The sequence below is a fragment of the Limanda limanda genome, chromosome 9, assembly GCF_963576545.1.
Source record: "Limanda limanda chromosome 9, fLimLim1.1, whole genome shotgun sequence".
Lineage (NCBI taxonomy): Eukaryota > Metazoa > Chordata > Actinopteri > Pleuronectiformes > Pleuronectidae > Limanda > Limanda limanda.
Genome location: NC_083644.1, coordinates 15,726,288 through 15,752,647, shown reverse-complemented (window position 1 = coordinate 15,752,647; position 26,360 = coordinate 15,726,288). Strand labels below are relative to the sequence as shown.

At 44.2% G+C, this 26,360-nt stretch overlaps 1 protein-coding gene across 1 annotated transcript; it reads right to left on the bottom strand.

Annotated features, from left to right (window-relative positions):
• Positions 1–329: 329 nt before the first annotated feature.
• Positions 330–25,417, bottom strand: abl2 (c-abl oncogene 2, non-receptor tyrosine kinase). The gene is made up of 11 exons (XM_061078439.1): positions 25,138–25,417; positions 12,587–12,751; positions 9,683–9,978; positions 9,282–9,554; positions 8,926–9,010; positions 8,587–8,764; positions 8,272–8,456; positions 8,011–8,163; positions 7,694–7,783; positions 7,205–7,387; positions 330–5,356 (listed from the first exon to the last, which is right to left on the bottom strand). Exons 1-11 carry the CDS (start codon positions 25,352–25,354, stop codon positions 3,567–3,569), a joined length of 3,615 nt encoding a protein of 1,204 aa, XP_060934422.1. The 5' UTR covers positions 25,355–25,417; the 3' UTR covers positions 330–3,566.
• Positions 25,418–26,360: the final 943 nt, after the last annotated feature.

The following is a 26,360-nucleotide window of genomic DNA, read 5'->3' as shown; positions in this document are numbered from 1 at the left end:
AACTTTTTCATATTTTTCTTTCACATGAACATCACTGTTTACTTAGTTTTTATAAAAAAGGCTTTTCATTGATTCATGCAGCTTACCTATTACATCTCAAATGTCATTTGTTTCAGATAACTTTTACAATGTCCATTTATTCTATGTATGGTTTTCAAGACAGCGCTCATTAATTTAAGACTTGTAAGCGTTGTCGACTCCTCACACATAACAAACCCTACATGTTGTGAGGCTAAAGAGGATAACGTGCAACAGTCTAAACACAAATTAAAATCCTGAATAGTCATCTGAAATAAATAAAACAGTTTAAGGCATCTCAACAACATACATCGAAACAGTATTCATCAATATCTTTATTATTTACAATAGGCTTAACACTGATAAGCAGAACTTCACAGTAATATAACGTGAGCTTTAAATAAAAAAAAAACAAAAACACAAAATATATTTTTGTACAATAAAAAAGTTAATGTTAACATCTCTGCCATTTTTTTCATCCCTGTTTAGATTCACATATTCCATTATGGTGTGTGTGTATATATGTGTGGGTGGATTTACATTGCACTTGTACATCTGAAGAAGTGGCCTTTGGTATAATGATGTGTACACATATTCTCCAGAGCTGCTCACCAGAACAGGGAGACAGAAGGAAAAAACAACAGATATACAGGATAAATGCAGGCATCGTAAAGAAAGACAATGCATGAGACTGATAATGAGAATGTGGTGAGTTAAAAAATTAAACAGCATCGGTTCAGATAACAGATATGAGGGGGAAATCCATTGGCACCCAATCAATTTATTGACACTGTAATCACTGATTGAATCTTTACATGTTTATTAAAAAAACACAACCCCAAAAATAAAAACAAAAAACACATCCAGGCTGGAAATGCGTTTGATTCGAGATGGTCACATATTTTTTTTATCTCACTTTTTCATGAGGCTTTGTTGAGGTGTTTCACAGAGATGCACTGAAACCAATAGAAACTTAACAGGCCAGAATGGTGCAAGGCAATTATTAAGGAAAACATTTCTGTGAAATTAAGAGGATAATAGAGCAACAGGCTCAAGCGACCAAACAGGTGTTTTAGTTTGAATGACCTGTAACTGAATAAGTGTCCAAATACAAAATCTGAAGAGTAGAAAATGCACCTTTTGGTTTCAAGTTTGCATCTGATCTTTAACCTCTGAACGACAAAAACACATCCTGTAGTGACAACAATCATAATCCCATGGCAAAGAAAAGACATCACATGAATGTTTTAACGATGGACTTCAACATTCCCATTCTTGATTTCTTGTAGTGACAGTGTAACTGTAGATGTTTGTTCATACAAAGGCACAAGAATCACGGAAAATAATTGGCCATGGTGTTTGAAATGCACAGTGAGTAGACGTTAATTACACTTCTCAAAGCTTTCTGTTTGGCAAGAAAATAGGCATTTTACAGACACACATTAACGTGAGATGTTATGAAATGCACCACGAAAAAGAGGACAAGTTTTACTTGGAAAAGCATCATTAACAGACGTTATGGACCTGCAGTGTTTATAGATTAGTTTTTGAAATATTCAGATGCAATGAGTCGATAAACCAATGTGTCTTATCCAGTGTAAATTAAGATGTGAGCCTAAGAAAAAGGTAGAGAAAGAAAATATGTGAGTTGTGAGTGTGCTGTACACAATTTTATTTGTGCTCAAAAAAACAGAGCAGCTGATTTTTGACTAATGATTTAGTGTCACCCAAATATGAGACGTACAGGCCAATAAAAGGTCTAAAATAATAAATAAAGAAATGACACCATAAGAGTTTAAAGAGTTGTGCAGATGGACATTCGGCCGGGTTCAGAACTGAAGAATAATACATTCATAAAGCAGGTATTCAGATCTGGGTGGATGGGCCTCAATACATCTCTACAGTCACAAAAAACATTGCTCTTTTTGCTGTGACCCCCACATAAACCATTTCGTTTCCTGGATATGAAATAAATCAAATATTTACACTTTTTTTTCTTTTCTCAAAATAGGTCTGTGCTTTTAATTAAAAAAACAGAATAATTTAAAATTCAAGTTCATACATAACATTCGAAAAAAATCATCTTTTCCTCTTTTAAACCAAATAATGTACAAATCGTTCATGTGCTGAAGACATACTGCAGTTTGTTTGTTGAGAGATCAGTACTGTGTGATTCATGTAGAGCAGGACTCTGAGTTTGCGTAGCGTCGATAACTTTGAAGTATTTGAGGCACTGAGGCCATGACAAGGCTCCAGGGAATCCAGCACTGTCCATACGCAGAAGGACACTTATAGAAACACTGTCCCAGTTCACCTGCTCATGTGCTACCCTGTGCTCTCCCTCTCCTCACTCCACACTTTTAACGCTTCATAATACATGAAGAGAAATGTAGTGCGCAAGGACAACTGGACCAAAATATTGAAATGCTTTAGGGGATCTGCCCCTGTTTGTGGCACTGTGTTAACGTGTGAACATCGGTCACGTCACTGAAGCGAAGACAAATGCTGTGCATACGATAGGACACCCCCCATTCATTGATTAATGTGTCAGTCTTGTGGGAAAAAAACAAAATAGATTGATAAATCTTTTCTGTTCTCGTTAGATTTGATAATGTACCAAACCGTAAACTTAGTGTTTTTATTTGAGCCTACTTAGCTAGATGCTTGTAAAATGAACACAATGCTGTAAGTGATCCCTTCGATAGCTTTCAATGGTCTCACTTTCCGGGAATGTCACCGTCTAAACACCTGATCATTCTCTAGAGATTATTCTCAAAAACAAGACTTGATTCAAATATCTAAAACAAGCAATTCTGGGGAGATTCATCTTCTCATCTTTTATCACAATTGTCCAAGTCCTGAAAAATACTGACTGTCAGATGCAATCTCTGAAATAAAACCAAAATATATAAAAAAAAAAAAAAAAAAAAAACACTTCTGCACACAAACACAAATGTCGAATTGAGACCCCGAATGGCTTTAAAAATGGCTTATGGTCACTACATTTCCCAGACACTGTGCAGGAGCCTCATGATTCACATATTTGTGAAACTCTGTTTAAGCTTCTCAGGGAAAAACATTTGTCTAGTATTCTCAGTGAGGCTGGAAACAACCGCCATCGTTCCCGCTCGGTAATGTGACGGACTGACAGACAAGCAGAGGGAGCTTTCACCTGCTCTCCGGGCTACACACAGCTGATACACTCGACATTCATTTAACAAAGAGGCCGTTATTATCGCGGCGGCGTGGAGACCCGCGGCAAAACATTTCATGGTGCGACGTAAAACCACATTTTGTTCAGTATAAACATTTCTCAATATGTACAGGTCAGAGCAAAGTTAGTGTCCACACTGGCATTTTTTATGAAACTGTCGTTTGTAAACATTAAAGATTACACTTTGTAGAGATTTCTCCGAGGTACTTTAGAGATTCATCTCATTTCGTCCCTCGAAAAAGCTGTCGATAGAACCAGAAACATAAAAAGGCAATATATGCGATCTGTCGGGTAGTTGGGGGTTTGACGTTGACGGTTGGTGTTGTCACAGTGGCTACCTCTGCACTACGTCACTAATCTCTTTTATACAGCTGTGCAGGTTGTCCAGTACAGTGTTGGGCCCCATGCTGCCCAGTCCTCCTCCTGAAGACGAAGCCCTCAGCTCCTGCAGGCTGAGCTCCAGCTTCCCCACCGCCTCTCGGAAGGCAAATTTGTTCCTCATCTGAGGGATGCAGTCCACGTAACCTGAGCAGTAGTCTAGCAGCTGCAGGCCGGCGTCCAACACCTGGCTGCTGGAGGGGCTTTCGGAGCTGGCGTGGAGGGCACTGCTCAGGCACTCAGCGCACACCAGCAGGGCCTCGCGGCTGGCCCGCTCCAGGGGAACCCTCTCCACCTGCTGCCGGGTTCGCCGCAGTGCCACTTTGGAACCGGCTGTGTGTGAGGATGAAGCAGTGGGGGCGGCTCCGTTGGCCATTTTGGTGGGAGTCGTGTTGGTGGTTGCAGAAGATGATGAGGAAAAGGAGGAGGAAGATGCGGGCGGCACTTGTGGTGGTGGCACAGAGGGTCGCCCTGACCTGTGACCTTTTAATGTGTCTCCGTTCACTTCCACGGGTGCACCTCCTACCTGCTCCTCTCCGTCTCCGCTGTAGGAGTGTTGCAGGCTCCGCAGAGTGGGAGGTGGAGGAGGAGCACACTTGGGTTTCACAAGTCGCGGCCTGTCCCGGTCTGCTTGGTGCTCAGACAGCAGTTTGAAGCGGTTCCCCTGAGAGTCGAGACCGACCAGGTGCACGTCCGCTGGGCTGTGCTTCAGCGTCGGGGAGATCAGGACTGGGACTTTGTGGTTGTGAGTCGGTGCGCCTGCCGCCACTGGGGAAGCGCTGGAACTAGAACTCTTCGAGGGAGACGACCAACTCTGCTGCCTGTCCAGTCCCCCCCCACTCTCCTCTCTAGCCTCTCTGACCCGGGAGAGACTGTCCGATTCCCCAACCTCCCCCCCTACTCCTGGTGCCCTCACCCCTACAGCAGTGCCCCGGGGCAGGAGCTTGGCTTTGGGCCTTTCCCTGATTTGTGCCGTCCCCTCGTCCATCCTCCGCAGCAGAGGTTCTGAGGGCCGTGCCGCCCCGTTCTCTGGCTGGGAGGTTGTGGAGGCAGTTCTCTCCAGAGGGGGCTTAGCACTGCGGTTCCTGGGTAAAGTCAGAGCCATGCGCTCCAGGTCTGGCAGCCCAGCTGACATAGAGGAGGTAGAATTGGACCTAGGGAAGGGTTTAGGCCCTCCAACTATACTCCCGCCCTCCTCTGAAGAGGTTGTCTTTCCTGTCCGTAGCCCCAGGGTCTTTTTGATGAGTCTAGGGGTAAAAAAACCAGCCAACCCGCTCCAACTGCTCCCGCTCGTCACCTGTGAGCCTAGGCTAGAGGGTTTCTGTCCGAACGCTGCCCCACAGCAGCGCGACTGAGTCTGGGTGGGTTCCCCGTGGGAGTGGGAAGGAGAGGCAGAGAAGCCTCCTAAACTGTCTGACTGGGGCAGAGGAGGAGGAGCGCAGAAATCAGCAGTGGGCTCATATTTCTTGTGAGGCTGCGTCTCCATTTCCCGGAAAGAGCTGCTCCTCTTGGGCGGCGTCGGAAGGTTCTGTTGGAGCTGGGAGGATGGCGAAGATGAGGAGGAGGAGGAAGATTTCTTTTTGATGAAGGAGCTGAAGAAGCCTGTCTTGCGGTCTCGTGTAAATGTGCCCATATCCTGTGTGTCCTCTAGAAGGCTGCCGGGAGATTTGTCTCGTGGCTGCTGTTTTCTGGGCAGAGCTGGTGAGCCACCGGATCGACTGTCACCTCCCAGCAATGAAGCCCAACCTGGGAAGACAAGAGGGCCACGAATTACTAAACCAAAGCTTTCAAAGGTTGCTTATTATCTTACAAAACACAAGTAAAAACAGATATTGTTCTGAATTTCCACATGTCTGTACATTCTATCTCAGATGCATTTTCCCTTTCTCTCTAAAAGCTGTTCTCTCCTCCTGGGGGACATATAAGGAAGGAAAAGACATTTCAGCAAAAGGGAATGGAAAGTTTTCAATCCATGCCACTCACGCTCGTGCAAACACATTAATTCAACGATTTACAAGTTGCTCTTGTAAAAGATGGGATGATAAATACACCTCTGGGACCTGACGATAACACAGGGTTAAGAGAAACTGCCCAATCCCCGATACGAGGAAAGCTGTTGTGCTACTTTGCGCAAGTATAATTGATTTTCACAGCCTTTAAATAAATAAACAGAGGATGCTGCATCAATTGCACCACAGACAGTAAGTTGGAGATACTGGAAAAAGAGCAGTTAGTTGTTTTTTTTTGTACAAATGTTGTGTGAAGTGAAAAAGGCCACATCAAATTTTAGCAAGTTAACAAAACTGTGTTAATAAGAACACATTTTCATCGGTCGCATGTGCATTTAAAATATAATGTATACAATCAAATATTTAGAACGCATTGTGGTAAAGGGTAATGGCTGGATTTCTATAGCACATTATCCAAAGAGGCTTAATTCACCTGAACTCTCTCTTACACATACACACACACAGAGGTGTTCAGGGTCCTAGTCTGACCAGTGGGTGCAAACTGTGGAAACTTCTAAATGTGTAGAGCAGGAGCTGGAACCTCCAACCCTGACATTAGTGTACAACCTGCTCCACCTCCTGAGCCACAGCCACCTGATCATACATGAAAATCTAAAATAATATATAGGCTGTGGTTTTAATCTTTCATTATCTTGCATAATTTAGGACCACTGGTGGAGAAACCGTTTCTCTATTTCTGTTTTGTGACAACTCTTGTTTTTATGCCTTTGTGAAAGGTCCTGAATGTGTAAAGTTTTACTGTATTTGTTGTTTTTTTTTAACGTTACTGTTCCTTTTATTTGTGAATGCTTGTGTTTTTTGGACAAAAACATACAAGATAAACTAAATGGCCACAATGACAACAAACAAGACACAAACAAAGAGTAACGTCTTCTTTACATAAACATACACACACCAAGATCCCTCAGCAAACACACTAATGAACAACATTTTATTTTCAACAGTAAGTAAATAGGTTAGTAACAACTCAAACAAAACAAGACAAACAAACAAACGAAAAGTAATTAAAATTTAATATTAGGGTTAGCAAATATTATAAATACATAAGGATTAATTCCTTAGATTTGATTTACATTACAGTAATGGCAATATTATTCATATCATATATAGTAAGAGTATCTATCTCTGGTATTTTCCCTCAGTGCTTTGAAACATTGGCATAGATGGGACAACTTTTGTTTCTTTTAATAGGACAAAAGGATTATTTTAAATTGTATTAAACCTTTATATTTTAGGGTTCAGTTATATTTGAGTGTTACTTTTATCTTTCAAAATTTCAGTTGGTGTTGGATGACATGAACATGAGTGCTTAGATTTCATGGATGAAGTATGTGATGAACCTTGAACTTCAAATCAGAAATCAGATTATTAGTGGGAACTCTGTCAGGCTCTACTTGAAGAATCGTTTCTTAGTTGTTGAGGAAAATGACGGCTCTTCTCTTCAGGCGTCGGGCGCGGCGGCGCTGCAGTCGACCCTCTGAATCGGAGTCCTCTTGCATACCTGCAGAATCATAATGTTTTGCATCTGACTGGTGGGTAGAAAGGCGGGGATGCCTGGTTGTACCTGAGTGGCTGTGTGTGCCGTGGTCGCTGCGCCCATCCAGTCCACCCTCAATGTTTTCCTTGTTTTCTGTGTGCTTGTGGAGTGTGCGAGATTTGGAAGGTAACAGGGGCATGTCGTGACTGAATGAGTGCAGTGGTCCGCAGTGACCAGAGGAGGCCGTCTTACAGAGCTCCTCCGCCACCTCTGTAACGCACAAAGAAGAAAATACTGGGTTCAGAGGCAGCGTTGACTTCAAATCAACACAGTGCATATTCTGTGCAGATGCTGAACAAATACAATACAATTATAAGTGTTAACATTCATTGTACTTTTTGAGGGAAAACCTCCTTGTAACTTTAATTCATGCCTAGTTTGAATAAGTAGTACTCTGAATAAGATCCAGTTTGCATGTTCAGCCTAATAACTGCACTCTGAGAGTCGGATTTAAACATTTCTAAGACCAAATATGAAACTTAATTTGAACTGAGATCAAGCTACGTGTTATTGTACCTTCAGAGATGCTGGAGTCATGGAACATTGTTTCAAAGGCTTGGTGAATCTCTGCAAACGAAGGTCTGTCTAAAGGGCTCCACTGCCAGCCTGGTAGAGAGACACACAAAAGGCATATTACTACAAGGAATTGCAGTATTTGACAAATACATGAGACTTTAAATGTTTTTTGTACATACAAGAGATATTGGGAAATAAATCAAAAGTATATATTTCTTAAAAACAGGTTGACCTGCTGTCAGTCTATTCATGTCTTCCCAGTGCAGTGTAAGAACTTGGTGAATATGTCAAATGAAGGCCAGACTGCTCCTACTTACATGCTCTCATGAGTTCATAGACTTTGGGTGGACATCCCTCAGGCTGCTCCATGCGGTATCCTTTCTCCAGGAGGTCATAGACCTGAGAAAGGTCGATGCCAGGGTATGGAGACATGCCATATGTGGCAATTTCCCACAGCAGCACCCCAAATGCTGTAAGGTGGGAAGTTTCAGAAGATCAAACATCAGGACAATGGAAATGAAGTACAGGGTAGAAAACAATCCACACTCAGTTTGACTGCATGTACATGTGCTGCTCACCCCAGACATCAGACTTGATGGAGAAGGTGTTGTAAGCGAGGCTCTCAGGTGCAGTCCATTTGATGGGGAATTTGGCCCCAGCGTGGGCAGTGTATGTGTCGCCAGTCATCAACCTGCTTAAGCCGAAGTCTGCAACCTTCACGACATGATTCTCACCGACCAGGCAGTTCCTCGCCGCAAGATCCCTAAGGGGCAAGGAGAGGGAAATGGAGTAAAATGAGGAAGAGAGAAAAGAGAAAGAGTTTTTTCACACGTGTGGACAAATGCAAGAAGTGAGAACAAACACACAACGTTGTACTCTAAATATCCCCTTACCTGTGTATGAAGTTCTTCTTCTCCAGGTATTCCATGGCAGAGGAGATCTGTGTGGCCATGTAGAGCAGCACAACAGCATTCACCTCCTCTTTATCACACTCTCTCAAGTAGTCCAGTAGGTTGCCATGTGGCATGTACTCAGTTACGATGTAAAACGGGGGCTCCAGGGTACACACACCTATGAAGAATACAGATGCCAACAAAAAAAGTGTTAACGTGTGCGTCAAAGCAAGCAACGGTGTTTATTCAGGAGGCAAGAAAGTAGGTTTCATAGTGGCACATGAAATGTAAAAAAGGTTTAACAATAGAATACTATCAGTGATTTTCATTAATACTGACCGAGAAGCTGAACAAGGTTTGGGTGTTTAACCTCCTTCATGACGGCTGCCTCTTTTAGAAATTCTTCCACCTCCATGGTGTCCTCCTGTTATTTTGGAAACAGAAAGAGGGACAAAGAAAACAATGAGGCTTTTTACAGACATGTTGTAACAGTTAGAAAAATGTTACATAGTCTCTTAAATGATAATGACATGTAATACCAAAACATGCCTGCAGGTGGTGATCTAAAACCATTTTTATGCCCATGCGCCATCATTTAAAACCTAAACAGTGCTGTTTAAATATCCTACGATAACGATAGGATATTTTACAATACGTCTTTCTACATTTGCTTTCAGAGAAATCTATCGACCAACCTTGAGCGTCTTGACAGCCACAGTGAGGTTGTACTTCTTCCACACTCCCACGTACACCTCCCCATACTGGCCTCCTCCAAGCTTGTGCTTCATGGTGATGTCTGTGCGCTCCATTTCCCACTTGTCATGGATGGGTGACACCCCGTACACTGTGGGCTTGTTGCATTTGGGTGCTGGGTAGTGCAATGTGGTGACCAGGCCGTCGGCTACAGTGGAGTGGTGGTGGACCAGCTCGGCCAGGGTGGCGAAACGGCTCTCGGATGTCACATACACCTGAGGAGGAGGAACATGCATGAAGGTTTGACAATGACAGAAGCAAAGGTGAACCCTGGTGAAGTCCACACACAAAGCTTAAGCCACCAAATTTGAAGTGGGCCCAAATTGTTCATGTGCCTGTTTACCTTTCCATCAGAGGAGGTGTTGATGCGGTAGTGGTAGACTCTCCCTTCGTAGCGCAGAGAAATGGACAGCTGCCCGGGGCTGCTCTCGCTTTCCCGGACCAGAAAACTCCCGTTGATGAGGGATGAGAGCAGGTACTCTGCGGCGCTGCGAGACACGGGCCCGTGGTACCAGCTGTGCTTCTCCAGACTGTTGACTGGTGTGATGTAGTTGGAGGGCACCCAGCCCTGGCCATTCTTTGAGCGCACTTCGCTCCACTCTCCATTCTGGTTGTAGCCGAGCACACGCAGCTTCTCACCTGGACACGGGGGGAGTGGCAGAAACGGCCTGATGGTTACTGAGTGTCTCGATAAACAGCGATGCCAAAACACAAATGCCTAAAAGTTAAATATTTAAATAATCAACGAAGACTTATCAGATTCTGGTTAGAGGATTTCTGTTGTTTGTTTTAGGTCCAATAACAACATGGGCACTTTTTAATGAGGTCACCACACTGGTCAAAATACCTTAACACTCACTGAATGTGATATAATTGAGAGGAGCCACGTATACAACCGGGCCTCTTGTTGAAACTACATCCAAAGTATGGAACAATGATAGGGTTGGGTGAACTGCGGATCAGTCATAGAAGGCTCAGCAAAACCAGGCATGTAACGACTTGGTCGGATCTGTCTCTGACGTCAGTGCGCGAGAGATGAGGGAGTGGAGAGGCTGATGTGTTGGGAGACTGGAGAAGGGAGGGAGCCGTTGGTACAACAAACAACACAGAAAGGAAGCGTGATGAGTCCTGCAGGTAGGATGGGGGATTAGATGGAGGGAAAAGGGTGTGAGAGGAGAAGGAGGGCTGACAGTGGAGGGCCGGCATTGATCATCTGCCAGTGGAGGCATCACTGCAGTTCTACCGCTCATCCTCTAGACTTCCTTTATTTCTACTGTTTACATCCAGGAATAAAACTATTCAAATAACAATACTCGCACTCAGTGGAGTGCTTACCTCTGCCAAGGTCTCCCTATGAAGCCACACTAGATCTGGAGTTTTATATAAGACTGTACCATATTGCAAAGACTCATAAATATCAATCTCATAAACATGAATTATTCTCTAAGAAATCAATGAAGAAGTTGGAAAGCGCCCCATCTCTCATTGCTGCCCAATAGTTTTTGCATAATTCTGCTTACTAACAAGCACAAAGAGCAGATGAAAATGTAATCACCTTGCCAGATGATGCTTCATTGTTTCAGAGGGACGCCCTAACCAGACAACCCTGCAATTTTGAAAATGGAGCCCCCCTGCGTCAGCACCCACGCTGTGATGTCTTGTCGAAATGAATGAGTGGGCTGCTTTTTCCACTACATTGCTCAAGTTGATCTGAGCGTGGCCTCAGGCTATCATGAGTCAGTCGCTTTATGCCCTAAACTGTGACAAATGGTAGCAACAAAGATTGTGTAGCAGACGGACGCTAATAAGTCCAATACCCTAGAGTTAACAGTAACAAGTACAGACCTCCAGTCTGCTCTGTAAGATGAACATGGCCAGCCAACATGTGACCACTAACCAGAGCTGCAGGTTGAGCTATTAGAGCTAAAGACGCTACGCCAGCAAATCCACAGAGCTACATTAAACAGAGCTGGTTGTCCACATCCAGCCCACCAATCCACCAGTCTCCTCTGTGTCTGTCTCCTGTCTCTCTAGGTTTTGTGGGAGTGGAAACACTGACTGCCTCCCTCTCACACACACACCATGTGTGCCTGAAGCTGGGTTCTGCTCGGGCCTAGCCTGGTTTGGCCTAGTTAGGTTTGGCCTGGCACGGAGAGGAGACAGTTATCAGCCCCAGACGAGAGCCGGCTAAATCCTTCTCTGTGATCAGCCTCTTTCTGCTGTGCACATCCTCCACCTGTTATTATTACAGTTGAACAAATTCCATATTAACACAGCACTGGAGGCTGGGGTTGTTTCCATGCGACACAGAAAGGAAAAGTGGAGTGAAGCCTGTGTGAGTGCCCATGTGGAGAGGAATCTTAGATTCACTCCATGAGTCAGGGTCTAAACTTCATTTCCATCCCAGGCAGTGACTGGGCTGTAAAGCCTTAAAACGATGGGTAATTAACACACTGCCACGTTTAATGTTTTAGATCAGTTCGGGACACAAGCCTGAAGCTTCTGGATCATATGAGGATATTTTAAGCTCAGGGGAAAAGCTTGTTGACTGGTTAACTGCTGATGGTTAAGAGAGGAAGTTTGAACAAAGAGTGTTTGTGACAGATAGGAGAAGAAAGATTATGAAAATGGTGAAATGATTTGGTCATCGTTCAAGAATTAGAGCATTTTAGTTGTGCTGCCTGCATGGTTGTCAGATAACAAGCTCCAATATTATTTTTTAACCTCTGCTGTAGTTTGTAGTAACACACTTGGCTCACAGGTGGTGGAAAATAATTAAAATATAGTTTGAGTGTGTTTATGTGTGCCTGCTGCTGTCATGAAAAGTTATATTTATCGTTACTATGAGGTGAGCTCGAGTGACACACAACATTCCTATGTCATAACTACACTTCAAAACACAAAAACTGTTTCTGGGAGTCGCTGACCTGTCAATCATCAGCCGTGCCCTTGGGATAATACTGATGACTCTTTGCTACACGTGAGGGAATCACTCTGCTCTGTTGCTACATATGTCAACAGTGTTGCTTAAGGACGATATGGAAAAAAATCTCTCCTAGGATTAACATCACATTCCTAGACAATAACCTCAAGTGATGATGCATGGACTCAGCAGACTTGAACACAGGTCTTTCAAGTCTTGTGTCATCACACTGACACGACAAGACTTAATTGTATTTTGAGGCAGCTGATGAATTAAAGATTTGTGGTCAACGCAATTATTCTTCTGTCCTGTGTCATTGTTTACCTTTGGTTATGCTGAGCGTGTTGTCTCCACTGGCGACGAAGTCATAAAGTGCAACGAAGAGGTTGGGGTCGCTCTCGGCCGCTCCCAGTAGGTTCTCCTTGGAGCTCCAGCGCACCGCCTCCGTCAGCGCCGCAGAGTCCAGACCGAACGGCCGGTGGAGAGCTTCTGGAGGGAGAGGGGGACAAAGGGTTGGAGAGAAAGGAGATAGATCATTAGACTTGTAAACAAGCAACATGGTTCCCACAGGTAAAGAGGGTACTGTCCTGCTGCTGTTCTATCTCTCTATCCCATGCCCCCCCCTGGTTTCAGGGCGGCCCAGTGACAAGACTGATACCTTCTAAACAAATGATACAGATTTAATCCTGGGTGTCCATTTTACAGGTTGTCTACCTGTCTGTCCAGGCCCAGTCTCCTGCCTGAACCCAGTGTGCCGATGATGGTTGCTTAGAGCTGTCCATTCCTCCTCGAAACTGTTGCTTGCCTGCAGGCACCTCAGAAGCATTACTTTAACCAGTCCACTCACTGCAGAGCACTGTTATCACTGACTACACAAACCTGCCGTGTCTCGTCGGGGCTAGGTAAGATCTGAGGGGAGAGTGCTGTTTTACGCCAGTATATACAGAGAGCAGGAGGGCGGAGCAACTGGGATAGGAAAGATTCTCTCGCTCCACAGGATGCAGTGATCGCCATAGTTGCCTAACACACGCCCCCGCAAACACACAATTATGAACACGTACATGCGTAGCTAATGTGTACAACACTCGACAGCTGCTGCCAAAGTCACTGCATGCCTGGACAGCTGGTGAGCGAGTGGGAGAGGAGGGTGGGGAAATGAAGGGACCGGGAGTGGGGAAGAAGTTACTTTTAAAAACACAAAAGCTGTTGCCCTGAATTTTATTTCTTCCTCGTTTGAAAATAGAGCAAATTCAAACATAAATACAAACCAAAACAACAAACCCTATATTTAAAAAGTATTTAGTTTTTCGTTATGAATGAGCCAGAGGTGTTTATTTAACTCTGTTGTTTTGGAGAATGTTGTTTATAGTACAGTTGTATTTTACTGTTTAATGTTTATATTTTGACAATGTGAACATATTTTAAACAACAATGAGGTAATACAAACTCCTAAATGACCATAAAAATGGGTGATGTGGCAATATGATTTGGATCATATGGATATGGCAATAAACTACATTACTATACAACATTATTTGTGTATAATGGAGTGGTTTTGAATCATCTAGTCCCATTTTTATCTTTGTCCAAAGGCAACTCAACAGTTCATATAAAATAAAATACTGAGAAAAAAATCCCATGGGTATGATTTGTATTTTAAAGAGAAAAGGACAACACAATTCATTGACAATTATGGTGATTTCTGTTTTAAGCATCTGCCACCGACTCATAACTGTTTCTTTCCCCTGCAGCATTTCTTTGGACTGTCAGACCAGATACGATTATTACCAAGATGGTCAGACTTTGGTAAAAGTGGCCAAAAAAACAAGACATATTTCCTTTTTTAAGAACTAGTCCAACGCAATGCTGAATTGCATCAAAATAAAAACCAATATGTAATATAGATATAGACACATTCTGTTTTATGATTCACAGCTGTAACACATTCCTCAATATAGGAAAATATTTTGTCTCATATGGTGAATGGTCGGCATTTTCAGAGCCTTTACTCGTCTTGATGAACACAGAAATTGTTTTACAGTACAGTTTTGCTTTTCACTCATTCATACAGTGTATCTGTGTGCAGCACACATCTCTCACACACTGCCAGCACAGCCATCAGGGGTTTTGTGTGTTTCAGTATCTTGCCCAAAGATAATTCAGCACGTGAAATAGGGGTGACAGGGATCAAACCGCTGACTCCTGCTCTACCGCCTGAGCCACAGCAACTCGCAATATAGATATAAATATGTCATAGGTCTAGTTATTGAAGAGACAACCAAACTAATAAATACAAGAGGAACCTCATGTTACCAACCTGACCGTCATAAAACTCAACACAACAAAAGCTGGTGTGAAATCCTTGATTAACTACTAAATTAGCATCAGGCCACAATAAGCAAGTCTCATTCATTGATGCAGGATTTTCAATCTAAACTTCTGACACATTGACAAAGAATTTAGTAAGAACAGTGTGCCACTGCAGTAATCTTGCAAAGTTGGCAGAAATTCCCTCAGAAATTAAACCTTTTCCATTGTTAGTCTGCACCATGTGGCCAGCACATGCCAATACACACACAAGAGCAGAGCGATTTTCCAGGCTGTGTGATCGACACACTGAAATATAGGATTAAATAAATACAAGGATCTTTCTCATATCCCATAATATGTAGCTCTAAAATATCCATAGCGTTATCTGTGCCACAACAACTACACACAAGGCTTGCTCACCTTTGTTTTGGACCAGCATGCATTGTAGCGCAGCACTGGCCGTGACCTGGCTCAGCCACAGTTCCCAGTACATCTTCCGGTCTGTTACCGGTCCTAGTATCCAAAGAAACACAGAGGTTTTCTTGATTCCACTGTGTTGATTCCGAACAACAGTTTTAAAGCTCTCGACTTAAGACGATGGAGGCTTGAAAGCACAAGAGCTCATTCTCCTGGCAAAGAACACGAAGCCCAAGCTCGTCCTCTAAAACATCACCTTCACTGTGGAACTACAAATGCTGAATGAGAGGCAGAGACCCCCTGGACAATATATTTACCCACGCTGTCCTTGAATCAAACCACCCTAACTTCAGAAGTTACAGTGGTGACTTGCAGACTCCCCTATTCGCTTTGATGTGGCCAAGAGGAGTCAAGATTTCCAAGGTCCATCTGGAGAGCACACACATGACTGATATTCGCTGTGGTTTAACGCAGTGTACGGGATGGCAAAACATGGCAGAGAGAGAGAGGCGTCTGGATACAGAGGTTGGGGGTAGGGCAGGGTGTAGGGTATGGAGGAAAGTTGAGCTGAATTCACGTGTGTGCACGTGTGTGTGTTGCAGTGATTGTTTGAGCGTGTGTGTGTGTGTGTGTTTGAGTGACTGTGGGAGTGTGTGAGGCCTGGACCAGCGTTGTGGCCAACGGCAGATGGTCTGTCTTGTTCCCCAGGGGGAGGAGAGGTCCTATTGACCCCCACTTTTCTTCTGTGAGTGTGTGAGCATGTGTGTAAATGTGCATGACTGCAACTGCCGCAGCCCGGCTGAGCCAACTGTCCGAGCTGCTACTCTTACATACGTGGCTACATATCTCATCACAGCTCCTCAAGAATGTTTTTAATGAAAGAGTGATTTTATGGCATGCGCGTCTGCTAAAGGTCTCAACTCGATTAATCTCAATTTCAGACTAAAACAAACTGAAAGACGCAACCAGAAACTCAATCACGTATTACTCAAGTATTCTATGGATCAAATTAAATAACGTTATTACATTAAATTGTTTTAGTAGCATGATCCACTTTCATTGAGTGGATATTTCTTAAATCTCTTATTTCAGGCCCACTGCAAGAGGCTGGTCTCCTCTGCCAAGCTAAAGCCTCATGCGAAGAAGCGTTTGATTGAGGGAGCAGTTGGCCTGCGTGGGGTTTGTCGTGTGCCCGTCCGGGTGCCTCAGAGTGTGTGTGTTGTCAAGTGTAGCACATGTGCACTGTGAAGAAACTATGGCTTTTGTGTTAGGCTGAGCACAGAGGGTATTTGCAAGTCGGAGGGGCATGCCAAGCCTGCAGCCCCTAAGACAGCTGGGACAGAGGTGACCCTGGACCCAGAGCACCCTTGACGTGTAGACACTCCGATCCACATCACATGCACACACACACACACACACATCAATGGTGACACTATCTCCTTGGCTTCCCCTGCACCCTGCTTCTCTTTGTGTGTCTCCATGTGTCAGTAAAGCTTTCACTCCACAAACCAACAACTTTGTGCAAAACAAATAAACAATAACATCATTTACACGCCCTCATCAAACACAATACAGTTCATATCTGAAGCCCGTGACCAGCGAGGTAAGGGTTTATTTTTAGCCGCTGGAGAACAAAACATAGCAACATGACATCCAGAAATAACAGAGCACATAGTGATGCTGGTGCGGAGATAGATGGCTTGCTGCCTGCAGGAAGCCCAAACAAAAACCTGAGACAATGACTCGGATGAGACACTGATATACAAGACATTACATAAGCCAATAGGACAGGCCTGATTGGATCCTGTGACGACATTAGACAGAAAGGTGAAGAAAGAAATCAGTGCACTGGAACCGGAGAGGCTGATACCAGTAATCGAGTGTATGTTGTAATATAGTAACATAATACAACTCTCTTCTAATCGTCACTGAATCACACTGAGCCGCAATGATTTAGAGCAACTGTCTCATAGGCATAGTAATTGACATACTGTTTGTGATATCATCAAAGGAAAAATTTTAACATATTAAAACATGTACATATGCAGCCAGGTACTTATAGAAATGCTCAGGGAAACACAAGGACTGAAGTCAACTGAGTTTCATTAAAACAGGGCCAAATCACCTTATGTCTGGCGGCTTTAAAATCTCTATAAGACTCATCGCAATCCTTCCGTGCCTCTCACTTCAAAAAGAAACACACACACATTAAACATGTTGACGTGGAAAAACATGGGAGAAACTTTAGGAAGAGCAACAACTGCCAGACCACTACTGCCATTCATTTCATGACGCACATCCAACAGAAGATCAGATCAGAAAATAATGGTAGCAGCTTCTCAACTGTCTCAGATTTCTCTGTTTTGTGTCTATGAAGTATTTTCAGCCAAGAATGTTATGTTTTGGCCCGTGTTCATTGATTTGTTTGTCGGCAGGATTACGCAGGAACTACAGAGAGGAAGCCTAAGAAAGAACCTATTAATTTCTATCACGGATCCAGACAAAAGGGCAGATCTAGGATTTTTTCATCAGGCGATAATATTATGATATTACGCCACTGATATTTGTGAGTGTGTGCAATTTGGTGCAGATCCATAGACTAACATGTGGTTTAATAAGGGTGTGTTGGGCTTATGGGTGGCATTCTAGTTAGGTTTTGTACTGTTGGTAAACAAGACACTTAAAGACAACCCATAGTGTTGTAGGCCAATGCTGTGATGCACAATATTCATAGCTGTCAGATGTTTCGCAGAAAATATGTTTAAGGAAGAAAATAAACTAGAGATTAATCTGTAATGAAAATAACCATTTATAGATTCAATATTTATAGGAAAAATGAATCAATAGTGGATGACATTTTTTTGTCACTAACACTGTTTTTAAGCAATCCATCTTTAGTTTGAGAAGCAGTCCAGAGAGAATCCTCAGCTGGAGAGGAGACATGAGTCAGTTGTTGTTCAAGAGGACTGGACAAAAGACAACAGCCTCATTAATGCCACATCACAAGGGCGTGTGTGTGTGTGTGTGTGTGTGTGTGTGTGTGTGTGTGTGTGTGTGTGTGTGTGTGTGTGTGTGTGTGTGTGTGTGTTTGTGTTTGTGTTGGTTCAGGAAGATATGAGGACTTGAAATGAATTGTCTGAAAACACTGCTCTTCTGTTTACTGATATCAGTCTGAAGCAAAAATAAGTTCATCAACCGTGTTACTCAACACAGCGGGGTCTAAACGTCTGAGAGCATCTTCCCATTTGCTTGCACCGGAAAGTGGTCTCAGACTTTTGTACACCACTCACTGCATTCTTCACAACCAAATACATGAATGCACTTGCCTCATGCCCACGGTTCCCTCATGTCCACACAGGCACGTCTGCCTCAATCAGACCCCCCAGATACAAATCCTGGTGTTGCAAACACCTCTGAGTGAGTAATTCCACTAACACACATGCTGGGAACGCCTGTGAATGTTCTCCATTCATCTCCGTCCATACAACCATGGTGTTTGCTGTCTACATGGAAATGCATCAATTAGGGAGTGGACAGACATCGGTCTGGGCCTAAGGGCCAGCGGATCATCTTGGAATGGAGAAGAATGGAGCCTTAACCCACAGCTCACCCTGCCTTGCCCCTCTCAGGGCTTGTTATGGGTTAATAATGGGCTCTAAGTGCTTCCCTATAGGTGTGCTGGCAAAAAAATAAATAAGCTGAGTGCTTCTTTATGTGACAGCGGAAAGGATTCGCAGCATATAATGACCTGAAACCAACTATTTGCAGTCGTCTGTTTCACACATTAGGCAAATAGATATTTTAATTGACTAATTATATTTTAATATATTCAAAACACAGAATTAGCCTGAAGTCACTCGGGCTCTCTGACCTGTTCAGAACAGAGTAGAGATAATCATTTAGTCCCTGTGATATAAAATTCAAATAGCAAAAACAGGCCTTTGGAATTGTTACACATTTTTACTTCAGCCAAAATTGGTCAATCCCAGCCAAACAGAAAGTGTAATAGAAGTCAATAGAAGTCATAAAGGCGCACATAAATATTCAGAATGGAAATATTAAGCCGAAACATGACTTCAGTTTATCAGGGCTGCAAATGTATATTGCTACAAAACAAACTGTCCCTGTAGCACATGTGTGTGTAGACTGTGATATGAGGGTCAATATAATTCCTCATGTGTGAGGTGATTTGATGATGCATTGCTAATCTACTTGGTATTTCTGGCAAGTGAGTAAAAACCGAGTCCCCTCCTGCAGCGAATTCATGCATCAAACTCCAAAATCCCACAGTTAAGTAATCCCTTGTTTCTTAGCACGTTGACAGAGACGTAATAACTTGGTGAATGAACTTTAACAAAGATTATTGCGTGCACATACACTCACAATTTATCATTTAAAATAATTTGCATATTTGTGCTTTGACTGCAACAAGCTTGCCATGCACTATACCTGTGATAGGTTTCAGAGATGGTGCTCGTACGTTGTGGCCAATGCTACAAAATCATCAATCTCTGTAGCACCAGTGCTATGTTGCAAAACAAAAAGTTAACATTCGGCTCTGTAGATGTTAGCCCGCTGTCCTCATTGCAGAATTGCCCAATCTTGTCACAAACATGTACTGCGTGTGGATGATGTAAAACGTCTGGTGTGTGTTTATGTGCCCCGCAGGTAAAGGGGGCGTGTCCACCGCAGCAAATCTCTCCAAAGCCTGAAAAGCACACTCTCCTTGTTGCTGCCTCCTGGTGTTCCTCCTCTCTTTCTAATGAGGGTTTACAGTAGAAGCCAGAGTTATTTGGTGTCTGAACAGCTAATCTGTGTGTGGTGCGGTTAAGCTGTGTTAGTTGTAGATTTAAGCCGCTTTACAATGACTCAGTTTAATGAACAGACTGGAGTCCAGGGGGAAGATTTGAATTTCACCGTGCTCTTAATCAGAGAGCTGAAAGGCCCCGGGTTGCAAACACCAACCTCCAGGAGTAACGGTTTACTATGTACACACAACAGATTTGTAGTATAAGGTTTCTCGGCTCATCTAACACAAAACTCTCAAAATTCTAACTTGACTATCTACACCATTATAATTATTATCATTATACTCAATGATAACATGTCAGTACAGCAACAGGGACGCGTCGTTATTGAATGAGCAGAGGGTGAAATGTAAGGAGTAATCCCTTCTTCAAACAAATCACTAAAAGTCTTATCAAAGCAACAACTTCTCTCTATTCTCAGAATATTCACACACATCACATGGCGTATTTGAGTACAGTGGTGCCACAGGGCGCCCAGATTACAGTTTCTGACTGACTGGTCAGCTGGTGGGCGATTACACTGACAGAGGAGGACGTGCGAAATAATCCTCTGAATGAGTTGCACCACATTACAACCTCACCGACAAGGATGTAAAGAAAAGAAAGAGCGCGAGTGTGTGTGCAAGTGTGTGTTTACAGTAAGTGTGTGGGTGAATATGTGAGCTCGCATTTCTAGCCAAGTCTCTACCCTGCAACCCAGGAGATAAGCAGCAGTGATAATGCCAGCAACAGAGGACTGCTCCTGGAAGCAAATCAATTCTTAACAGGCTTGGCACAGCGACCGGCCCCTTTTCCTTCCCCCATATCTCATCGTTTTCTCTGCTGCACCATCGCAGCGAAAGAGTGAAAACTCTGGATTTAACCATGGGCCACTGCAACAAATTGGAATGAGCTCTGCACAAAGCTGAAAACATTTGGTGTTTTAAAGCGGACAGATTCAAGGGATGGTTTCGCCATCTGTACAGCCAATCACTCAGTGTTCAGATTAATCCTCGCCCTTTAATGATATAAGCTGCAAGAGAGCTAAGGCCAACGACTAACAACTAGGACTGTGGTTTTGGGAGCTACACGAGGATGACTGGTAGCAGATGCAAAGGCTCAAGGCAGTGACTGAACGTTGGAACGCACAAACAGACAAGACGACTCTTAAAGTTTGGTGAAATTACATCTATATAAATCTTTGGATTGGGTATCGTATGCAATAACTTAAGCTCACGTGCCGTTGTGATGCATTTTAAGGGATATTTCCATTTTAAATATCATTACTTTTTGAAAGTTGAAATAGGAACGAGGCTGATCACAACAACCCGGGCTCAACAGAGAGGAATCAAGCAGAGCTGGTCGCCTGCAGTGATGAACAGGGCAGTCTTGGGATACAGACGAATACACAGATATACATGAAACATTAAACATAAAACCATTCGAGTGCACAATGTTATTTAGTCTTCAATTAGAAGACCATGATTGTGTTTAAACGCTTCATGCTTCTAAACCACAGCTATCGGATCACTCTTACTGTCACTTCTGAAACAATCAGTCAAACTCACCCGTTTTGCCCTAATTTTGGCCCAGTTTCACCCAGAGAAGGTGTGGCCATGGCTCCTCCTAGTGGTTAATGGTAGCTACAAGGACTAACTGACTAGATCTTAATCAACAAATAAGCTTTACTCCAGGCTACTGTATTTTAAAAAGCCTGTTTTTAAATCTCTCCCATGGCCATTGAAGTGTCTGAAACTTGATGTGTCCCCAGATACAGCAGAAGCTGCAGTGTGACTTATCCCGGTCGTCTGGGTATTAGCGCATTGAGTCCATAGAAAAGTGGATTTGCTGCTAATCTAATTTCACCCACGATGCAAATCAGCTTAGGTCCTTGAAAGGATCCAGGCATCTCTTCTCTCCTATGGGCAGCTTTAACAGCGCTCAAATTGGGTGAAGCTTGCGCTGCATTCACAGCGCTGCTGCCGAGAAATGCTCCAATCCACCCGTCTGCCCCAATTTCTATGATCTGGATAGCATAAAAATAGATAAACCAATCGCTTTGTTGATTTTCTTTTTATGAGGAACTTTCAGAAGTGTTGTTGCTGCTTATTCACACAGTCAGTACAGCAAACAGGTTAACACACAAGCACGATAAAGAATAAGAAGAGACGTTAAAGTGACAAATCCTCTAAAAATAAAAACCTATTTAAGAGTCATTTCTCACATCTCTGTGTCAGTCCAACAGCCAAGGACTCTTCTCCCTGCAGTGTCTGCATCAATTCAACCCACAGCAGGGATGGAAATCTCTGAACTCCTGACAGGGCTATAAACGGGAGAAACCATCAATATGTCGCAGCCACCCATTCACCAATTCTGCACTCTGACCAATACACACAGAGGTGGCTGTCTGGACGGCTCCCTTTGATTCAGCACAGTGGCGATCTGCGCCCTGTCCGTCCTTGTTAAGTTCAGGGCTTTCTCGCTGGCCTGTCTGTCTGGTAGGATGCTGCACAGAGACAGGGGTGTTTAATTAATGATGAGCTGATAAGAACTGCTGCACACCTGAGCAGGGGGACATTTAGCTGACTCGCCTTTTGAGACCAAGAGCAGCCCACAACAGGAATCTATAGAAGTTGGGAAAACACACTGAGGCGACATGAAGGAGAGGGATGCTCGTGTGTTTGTCTTCCCTAAAACGACTCAGTGGTTTCACATATATGGACAGAAACTGTGGAAAGTCAGGTAGGAACACACAGACGTGGTTTCAACACACAGACATGCATTCCTCATAGCCACCTTTTTACTGCTGAAGTTTCTTTCCTATATGTATTCAAGAGCGTGGTCTTGAGTGTATTATTTCTTCTTTTCACGTTTAGATTTTCGAATGCTTTGCCTCCAGCACCTGCTTGTGTGCAAATTTGCTCTATTCTTACTCAAAACCAAAACTCAACTTTACTGCCCTGTGCTTAACTTTGAGTCCTTCTCCTCATGCTCGGCCTGCTTCTTTGTGCTCATGAGGCTTCTGCGCTCGCTCATGACATTTTTCGAAATGAGCGTGTCAAAATTCCCCAACTAATAGAATACCAAGTACCATGTTGAGCTATGAAATCCTCACTGCCTTATAGTATTTGCTTTTTTTCTTAGTGTACCCGTGGTTACTGTTTATCCAGGTCCATGGAAACACTTGCCAGCATGGATCACTCATCTGTCAATTGGCCTGAGAATTGTGCTGGTCTGATATAAAGTTTCTATGATGCTGGATTAATAAAACCACTTTAACGTGTTGATCTCTTATAGCTTTCAACAGGAATATTATTGTTATCATGCAGCCTATGGAAACGCAAGCAATATGAACATTAAATATCATTACCACAACCCACTGGTTGGCTTACACTATGCATCTGTTGTTGAACTTACATTTTCTGCTCTGACAATTCAACTTCCTTGAAAAGGGATCAATATCTTCAGACCTGTCGACGTGACGTCATTGTCAAATAAACACAAAACAAATCTAGGAACCTCATCAAGTGGTTGATTCAGTTTGGTCAGAAATAACGACTTTTATGTGATTATTAATTCATCGAGCTGCTTGCTTCTTTTCTTATCAGCAATGTGATTTGTCGACATTTTACAAACGGAAAGATTCTGTAGCCTTAATGAACAGCAACTTCTTTCTTGACAATCACAACAGCCTCCGTACAAAGAATCGAGTCAAAATTTTACCCACAAAGACACGGAAGACAAGGCTGCATCATTATCACTTTGACTGACTGACTAACAGAAAAAAGGTCCGTTGATCGCCAGTGGAGGAGCAAACGCACAGTCCCAAGCGTCCTCACTTAGGAGTCTTTGTTCTATTATTGTGTACTTTGAAGAGGAGAAGTCTTTCTGCAGAGTGGCTATGTGACTGCATCCTGGCTGCTATAAAAAGGCCACTCCTGCCCTGACATCGACGAGAACCGAGCAGCGCCGACTTCGAGAGGTGCTGCACTTAGTCGGTCCGTCTGTCTGTCTGGTGTATGTACTTCAAACTGGGGCGGGTTGCTTTTCAGATGTGACGGCCAGGAATTAAAAAAGGCTTTCCATTCCCCAAAAAGCTTGCACCTCGCTGCAATGCAGTGAGGAAGTTGGGTCTTGGACATCTGCGGAAACTAAGCAAGCTGCGTCAGTAGTTTTTACATCTAAACAACACATGAGAAGTGCTGCGTAAACGCTCCGTCCACTGGAGGAACGACACCAGTGAGGAACAAGGCTGACTGAAGGTAGACAGGCGTCGAGTACAACACTGGGCACACACCCAGGGAGAGTACAATCAAGCGGAGTATTATCATAAATCTTGACATCTTGTCATCTTCATTACTTATTAAAGCTCGGATCAGCCTCTGTGAGAAGGTGCCTGAGGGGAGAAGGCTGGGAGGGAGGAGGAAGGCCATTTAGGGCACGGAGGAGTTACCGCTGGGCTGTTTCTACATAGCTCAATGGAGAGAGTCAGTGTAGATCTGCATTGTTCTCTATGACTCACAGATAACAATACCGATGCACAGCTATGGCTCTGGGGCAGGAACATGGTGGCTGCAGGGGTGACTGCTACCAGCTCTCTTCTCTGGGTCAATGTTTCACACAAGCCACATTATGCCCGCAGCCCTTGAACTCACTGATCGTGTGAGATGCTGGGATGTTAAATCCTGATCACACGCATGTAGCTTTGAACTCTGATCACACGATGACGGTCGAGTTAAATAATTCACACAGGTTTCCCACGGGATCAAACTGTGCAATGTGCTGCTCGGCTGCGTTGGAACAGCAGAGATGATGAGACGGAGGATGTAAGCGAGCATGTGAAAGCCACTAGGTATTGTAATGTGAGCCTGTGGTGGCTGCCACAGCGAGTTAATGGAGTGGAATTGCTGCAAAACCTCCGGAGGCAAGAATCACTCTTTACCAGTCCAAGTAAAGCACAGAGACAGATCCTTAACCAGGTGACCTGCTGGAGTGAATCCCACACACCGGGACCACATGATTCTTCCTCTTCCTCAAAAAACACTCTCTCCTCTTGATCTTTGGTGAACACGCTCCAACAGAACGATATAGCGGTGAGAAATGTGATCAAGTGAGAAATCCCTTCCCTGAATAAACTGCCCCATGTCTGCACACAGACAACAGAGGAATAAACCCACACTCAGAGAGAAAGAGGGAGACATGGATGAGATGGAAAGCTAATGCTCGTTGGCATGGCTATTTCCGCTAACGCGTCGTTGTCAAACTAGCATGCCCTCAGCTAGCAGTCGCTAGTCAGCAGCAATCACATCAAACTTCACTCCTCTGTCTTCCCCCTGGTTCATAGCGTGTTTCTCCATTTACCTGAATGCAGCGTGAATATGTTGATCCCCGGATCGGGCACGTTGACTGCGGCCGTCCTGCCCGGCGGTGTCCCGGTGCTGCTGCCGGGTTCCCGGGGTCTCCTCCCGGCGCCGCTCCCCCGGATCCCCTTCCCTTGGTGCGGTTGGGACGCGTGGGGCTGTGGCGGCTGGAGAGCGGTCGATGTGCCCTCCCCGACGCGGCCTACCTGCTGTCCCATCCCGGGAGACTGGTGTACGGACGTGTGGGACGAAGCGAGCGAACCCCCCCTGCCGCACCTCTGGCTCACATTCCCCCCCGAGCTGCAGCGGCCTGGCCGGAATCGTCTCTTCCTCAATCCCCTCCCTGCTGTTCTTCACCGTTAGCTAGCGTTGACTAGCCCGTGTTAGCCCGCTCGGCTAGCCCGTTAGCCACCGTTAGCAGCTATCGGTGAAACCCACCCACCCTGCCTTTAACAATAAAACCGCAGCCCAGGCCCGTGACAGCAACTGGTCCCACTGCGGGGATCCGGACGGTGTCCGAGTAGAAACACGACGGTAACCGAGGCGTGGGATTCGGTGAATTGTGGAGCTTTTTCAGAATCGCCTTGCCGTTGTCCGGCAGCTGCGCGCCCCCTCTGACGCCGCCATCTTTACCGCAGAACAGAAGATGTGTTGCACAAGGCGGGGGGTTCACACAGATCCCCTGTCACCGTGATCCTCCTCCTGCCGCCGCTGCTGCTGCTGGTACTGCTGCCCTCCTGCACCGACACTGACCCGGTCCCAGTCTGCTCCCGACCCGGTCCCAACCTGCTCCCGACCCGGTCCCAACAAGCCCGGGCACCGGTCCCGTGTGGGGCTGCCTGAGTTCTGGAGAAATGAACATCACCCCCAACTACTGTCAAGCAAACACTGTGTTGTAATTGTCATGATACAATAAGGAAAACTACTATGTTCTAAACAATTATATCTAAGATGACATGGCCTATTCATACTTTCACAGGAAAGGATGAAATACCTGATTAAAAACAGACCCTTCTCTGCAGGTTAAATGACCTGATGCTCATATGGGCGAACATCTTTCTATATAGTTTATGAGCAAGCAATAAGCTAGATAATCAAATCATTCTGATTCATATATTTTACAAAGATTTAACATATCTGGGTTCACAGTATACATTTATTTATATATATATGTATATATATATATATCAGCTGAGGTGCTCAACAGTTCATGTTTTCTGAGTT